The sequence below is a fragment of the Neophocaena asiaeorientalis genome, unplaced genomic scaffold (assembly GCF_003031525.2).
Source record: "Neophocaena asiaeorientalis asiaeorientalis breed wild unplaced genomic scaffold, Neophocaena_asiaeorientalis_V1.1 scaffold388, whole genome shotgun sequence".
Taxonomy (NCBI): domain Eukaryota; kingdom Metazoa; phylum Chordata; class Mammalia; order Artiodactyla; family Phocoenidae; genus Neophocaena; species Neophocaena asiaeorientalis.
Window position 1 is genome coordinate 4071596 of NW_020172738.1, and position 6918 is coordinate 4078513.

Here is a 6918-nt window from a genome sequence, read left to right on the forward strand (position 1 = left end):
TATATATATATATATATAAATAAACGTATATATAATATAATATAATCGTTTTGGATAAAGCTTATCCATATAATCAGACATATATGTCATTTTACCTAGTTGGTCACAGAGAAACAAAAATCCATTCAAATTGTTCTATGCCAACCAGCGAAAACTATTGTTCAATAGGACATAGTGTGAATGGCTTTGCCTTTACTTGTAGATGCCTGGGATTATTGCCACTAATGAGTCCAATACCAAATGGCACCGTGGTGGAACGTGTCATTTTTATATATGCTCCCCACAATATGAGGACCTTCTAAAAGACCAAGGGAAAAAAGTACAATATGTGTGTCATAAAATATGGTGCATAAAGGGAGGGCAACATGAGGTCAGGACTATATCTAGAGTTTGTGATTGTCCTGGAAAATTAAATGAATTGAAACCTATTTTTGACCATTATGACTTATTATTTGGAGATTTCTGAAATTTCAGAAAAATGAAAATGAAGTATAGGACTAAAGTTGCTCCCTGATCTATTTTTTCAATTATTATCTAGAGCTAAATCATTTTTATTTCACTGTTTAGTCAGGTATCCTGCCTGCGGGAATATTTCTCAGTGATTAAAGGTTGCAGTGCATTCTTTGTTGTTCCACACAGCCATCATTCACAGGTAGAGATGAACATAAACATTATCTTGGGTTTGTTTTGTTTTTTAAAGGAGGCAAAAGAAACAAAAACACTTTGGGGTAAATTTATTTTTTTCCTACAGGAAACATTTGTTTAGGTATTTTGTCCATCTTTCTCCCCAGTATGAGCCTAGGACCCCACAGACTACAGATAGAGAAAACCAAGACCATCTCTACCCATATCAGCATCCTGCAGCTCCATAGTAGTAGAAATCGTATCTACCATATGTCATTTCACTTATGTCACTTGGATAGAGATCTAGCAGAAAATCTAGACCCTTGGGAAATTGGCCATCCTTCTACAAATAATTAGGTGCTCATGAAAGAACAATTACACTTTCTCTCGACGTCAGGAATACTATGGGATTAGCCAGATCTTAGCAGTAACAGAGAATATGAGGGAGAATCCTCTCGCATAGAGACACATTTTTAAGAGCACCTGCAGTTTAATTTCTAGACAAGACAAAAATACAGAACAACAACCATGGGCTTCCCAAGATGGTCACTTCCTTTCAGCTGTTGGGTCATATACTCTTATTTTAAAAGCATTAACTGAGTCCTCCCACTATTTACAAATCTCCCTAATAAGTACTCACTATGTGAAAGCACTTCAGATGTTGAACATGACTATATTTAATGAAATCCTCACTTCCATTATGAGTATCTACTTCTAAACCACCCCCAGCCTACTACATCTTCCCAGTAAAAAGAAAGAAAAAGAAAATTTTCAACTAATTGAGATATTTTGTCACCCTTCTTAAGTTCTAAAGTTTGTGATTGTCTTTTCCCTCATTTCAGGTCAAAGAACCAAGTATAGGTAGAAAAATATTTTCCTAAATGAAAATGCAAGTTTATGTTGCTGTCATAGTATAGAAAAATATCATCGTCTCAAGATGGAAATATATGGTTCTGTAAATGACAAGCAAATACAGAAGAAGGATAAGTCCTCAAATCTGATCTAGTTACCTACAAAATCCTTCCTTGACTGTTCAAACCTGTGAATGTTTATGGAAAGAAGGTCAAGAAGAAGAAAAGTTTGCATCTCTCAGAGTCTCCCACACCAATTATCCCAACTAAAACCATGCAGTTTATCTAGCCTTTATTTTAGGGGTAGTGTTATTCATTGCAGACCCAGTAGTCCTATGTAATAGCCACGTTGGTATTTCCCTAGTATTTGTTTAGTTTATTCCACAAAAACAATAAATATATGAAACTTCAGAAGCTTTTAGATCAATAAGACCCATCACCTCATCTAGCACTTACACCTTGCTCTTCCTAAACATTACCAACCATATATTGTTGTTTTCTCCCAAAGTGAATTAGTAGAAGAAAATGAGATTCTTAAAGGACAGTCAGAAAACATAGAGGGTAAGCCACGTTCCCATAATTTTGAGACAAAATTTGCCTGTGATCTTTGTATGGAAATTGTAGTAAGGCAGTTGTGTCTGTATTCAGAACGTGCCTCTGGAATGCCAGTGGGAAAGGCCAGCCGCCCGGGGAGCCTGCTGGTGATCAACTTTGACCTGGAACCAGAATGTCCTGACACTGAGCTTCGAGCCACTCTGCAGTGGATAGCTGCCTCTGAACTCGGGATCCCCACTATCTACTTTAAGAAATCTCAAGAAAACAGAATCGAAAAGGTACCGTGTTCCCTGTTTGTATATCATCAAGGCTTTGTGTTTTATCCCTGCTTAAAACTCAGTAAATGCACAGTTAACCCATTTAAATTTTTTCCTTCACTTTTCACCTTAAAATTGTGATTAGAAATTTGAAACCTTCCACCTGCATAAATATAATCATGATAATTCTTTGACCGTCAATTTGTCTTAGCTAGTTGGTGATGATGAAAAAGTAAATTGAGGAGACAGGATAGTTTTCTAAGAGTCTTATTTTTGTGTGTGTTTCCTCACTCTGGAACCAACCTCTTCATGACATTCATTTAAATAAAAAATAGATGGGCTTCCCTGGTGGCGCAGCGGTTGGGAGTCTGCCTGCCGATGCAGGGGACACGGGTTTGTGCCCCAGGCCAGGAAGATCCCACATGCTGCAGAGTGGCTGGGCCCGTGAGCTATGGCTGCTGAGCCTGTGCATCCAGAGCCTGTGCTCCACAACGGGAGAGGCCACAACAGTGAGAGGCCCGCGTACCGCAAAAAAAAAAAAAAAAAATTCTTCTAAATAAAAAATAGAGAAGGAAAGGCAAAAAGGATTCTTCAGTTAATTTTAAGTCAATCAAAAGGGAGGCTATCTGGTGAACCTAATCTAATCCAATGAACCCATTAAAAGCAGAGAGTTTTCTCTGGCTAGTGGCAGAAGTAAGAGAGACTGACAGCATGAGAGCATGAAGGGACCGCATGACAAGAAATTGGGCAGCTTCTAGAAGCTTAGAATGGACCTCAGCCAATACTCAGCAATGTGAGGCCATCCTGATAATTAAACTATGGCATGGCGTCAAAGAGAAGGCATTTTTAATTCCCTATGGGACAGATTTGCATTGGATGGGCTTTCTCATTATTTTAACCACCTAGAAATATAAAGCTAAGAAATAGATCCCTAGCCAACATCTAAATTAATAGCAACTCTCACTCTAACTCCCTTTCTCTAAGACCAGACACTTACTCTTATAGAATCTCAGTTATTAAGGTTAAAGCAAGAATCCATCTACCAATGTCTTCAAGCTCAATTTTCCATAATTTAAAAGTATGTTTTTAAAAAATTCAAATTCATAATAATGTCGCTATGTTGGTTTTCTATTTCTGTGTAACAAACTGTCACAAATTTACTAACTTAAAACAACAATACCCAGCTCTGTTGTCAAAAGTTTGGATGACTTCCATGCTCTCTACTGAGGGACTTACAAGGCAGAAATCAACATGTCAGCCTGTCTGGGCACTTATCTGGAAACTGTAGAGAGAAATGAGCTTCCGAGCTTGTTAGGGTTGTTGTCCTAACTGAGTTCCTGTGGTTGTAGGACTTAAGTCCCCATTTCCTTGCTGACTATTGGCTGAGGTCCACTCTCAGCTTCTAGAAGCTGCCCAATTTCTTGTCACACAGTTCCTTCATGCTCTCATGCTGTCAGTCTCTCTTATTTCTTCTGCCACTAGCCAGAGAAAACTCTCTGCTTTTAATGGGTTCATTGGATTAGATTAGGTTTACCAGATAGCCTCCCTTTTGATTGACTCAAAATTAACTGAAGAGTCCCTTTTGCCATTTAAGATAACATAATAAGGGCATAATTATCTCATTCTATTCATGGTACTGAGGATTAGGGCAGAAAATCTTGGAAGCTGCTTCAGGATACTGCCTATCTCTGCCACTGTGCCTTTTTTAATGTCTTAGAGTCACTTCCACATACTCGTTATACTTGTTTCTCAACAATGCTGTGAAAAGAGCAGAATGGATATTATTGTCCCTTTTTTACTAATGAGCAACTCAACACTCAAAAGCTAGTCTATGAGAGAGTCCTCAGAGAGTGATATTTGAGCTTAGTGGTAGAACCCCACTTTCTCCACAGATCCCTGTCAGTAGTGCGTCTCTCTCAAGTTAGATTGCCTTTGAGTTACAATCTAGACTTTTTAAAATGTGTAACTGCATTTTAACCCTCACTGCCAGAATCCTACAGCCTGAAATTAAAGGTCCTCTACCCTTTTGCTCAGGCACATGGTAATTACAACAGCGTATCTATGTCTGCATCCCCAGACAATGGGATTGGCTACTGAAAAAAATCGAGAAGGAGACCTAGTTTATTTTCCATGCCCTCTTCCACTTCAGCCTCTCTCTCTAGCCAGTAATTCATATTTCTCTCCAGGCCTAGAACTGCCTACAGCTCTACGCTCTCTGAATCTAGATACGTTCCTATGCTTGGCATATGCAAGGTGATGAGTGGTTTGCTATTTAATAAATTCTCCTTCCACCTTACCATCCAGCCTGCCTAGTGCAAAGGATGCAGTGAAAGAGCACTTCACTTTTGACCCCTCCCTCCTGCCATACACAATCCCAAGACCCCCTGCCATGGGGAGGAGAACAAGAACATTCTCAGCCAGGGTACATTCTCAGTTTCCTGGAAAAATGAAAGGCCGTTTGGTTTCCAAATTTATCTCAAGCCTCTCCCTGAATAAAAGCATTACCTGGTGCATTTTCAGATGGTCTCTTAATGGAGTAGATTTTTATACAATCCACCATTTTGAAGAAACAACGTAACACTCCATGTGAATATATGTCTCATAAATTCCCCTTAGATGAAAGGACAAGGAATATGTCATTAACACCTTAATTATGTACATGATGCTTTGACACAATATTTATTTATCCCCACTGATTTTCAGTTCTCAAAGAGGATGCCTGTCTTTGCTCATAACTATTTTTTCTGAGAATATAAATGCTCCACTAGTGTTACCAAGATAAACATTAATGATGTTTCACTCCTGTTCAGCATCAGTTCAAGGAGGTTATTTCCAAGTAATGTAATTTTATGGACTGAATCTTCTAACAGTTTTTTTCCGAGTCAGTTAGGGTTCTCTACACATAGTGGCTTCTCCATAAAAGGGCACTTGCCTGTGCCCAGTTCTATGACAGAACTGGTGAAATAAAGCAAACTGTTATGTAAAATTTTGACATCCTTTCTTTTACCAATAACACATTTGAAGACCTCATTCTGATTGTTTTTAAATTAGCCAGGAAGTTAAGTGGCCATTTTCAAGTGGTGTGGAAGAGAGATTGTGGCTTCCTACCAAGGAGGCTGTGTCACCTGAGAGCAGCAGTGTCTCACTAGCTCCTCATTGGCTTGGAGAAGATTAAAGAAATGTCTCTGTTAAGTTCAGCAATGACATTCCCCCACTGTCACTAGAGTATGAAACACCATTCACAGATACATACCCTGAGTCCCTATCTGTGTAAATTCTGAATTTTTTGGATAAACTAATTTAGCCAACACACCTCCCTTGATGGTGGTCTCAAACATGAACTAAAATGACAGAGGATATCATGAATGAATACTGAAGCAGCTCATCCTTCCCAACGCTGCCGGTGAACTTGGCCCTGGAGTTGAAGGGCACCTAATGTCAGCTTGTAACTACTTCCAGGCTTATTTCTATTCAAAAGGCAAATTCCAAACATTCTGGGTGCCCACTGTACTGTCACTCCTCTCCGATAAATGACACCTTTTCAAGCTTTCTCTTTTAGTGTTCTAATCATTAAAATTCCAAGTCCACTTGAATGTCATACATTCGGAACATTCATGAAAAGTTTATCGAATATGTACAACATGCCAGCCACTGTTCTAGGCTCTGGGGACACAGGGAACAAAAGAGACAAAATATCCTACCCTTTTGGAGTTCACATTCCAGTCTAGGAAGGACCTAAGGTAGGGAGAACATAAACCAAGAGGCTCAGGTTGTAAAGACCAAATGTGAAAGTGATGGGAGCTTATTCTGGACAAGGAAAATGAGAAGCACACTGAAACAGTACTTCTCACCCTGTGACCATGAGCCAAATGCACAGAATCACCTGGGACTCTTATTTACAATTCATATTCCTAGACCCCTTCTTGGAACTCACTTTCTAAGAGTGGGGCCCAGAGATATGCATTTTTAACAACTTTGCTCAAGGACAGTGATGCTAATGGACACCAAAATTTGAGACTCCCTTCCATAAGAAATATCTTGAAGGAGTGGCAGAATTTGAGGTGGCTTTAAAGTATGCTAAATTCCAAATGGACTTGAGGATATGGGGAGGGGGAAGGGTGAGCTTTGACAGGGTGAGAGAGAGTCATGGACATATACACACTAACAAACATAGTAAGGTAGATAGCTGGGGGGAAGCAGCCGCAAGGCTCAGGGATATTAGCTCGGTGGTTTGTGACAGCCTGGAGGGGTGGGATAGGGAGAGTGGGAGGGAGGGAGATGCAAGAGGGAAGACATATGGGAACATATGTATATGTATAACTGATTCACTTTGTTATAAAGCAGAAACTAACACACCATTGTAAAGCAATTATACCCCAATAAAGATGTTTAAAAAAAATAAATAAAAAATAAAGTATGCTAAATTCCAGAGGAAAGACTGCTGAGAATTCCAACACCTGAAAATCTAAAACAGTTTGTGAATTTAATTCACAATGACCTTGACATCAATTAAATTTAATCTACTTAATTCAAAGCAGGGATGGGGGGAAATCTTGAGAGCAATTGTTTTTAAAAATAGATATCAACTAGCTAATTGTTCTGCTTTTTTTTTTTTTTTTTTTTTTTTTGGG

The 6918-nt window shown here is 39.0% G+C and overlaps 1 protein-coding gene across 1 annotated transcript in view; it reads left to right on the forward strand.

Moving 5' to 3' along the window:
• Nucleotides 1-6918, forward strand: part of SPHKAP (SPHK1 interactor, AKAP domain containing) — a 95729-nt gene that overhangs the window by 83721 nt on the left and 5090 nt on the right. Inside the window, exons 9-10 of the mRNA XM_024740528.1 lie at nt 1984-2036; nt 2124-2308. Coding sequence (XP_024596296.1) covers nt 1984-2036; nt 2124-2308 — 238 coding nt within the window. The remainder of the gene's footprint in view (nt 1-1983; nt 2037-2123; nt 2309-6918) is intronic.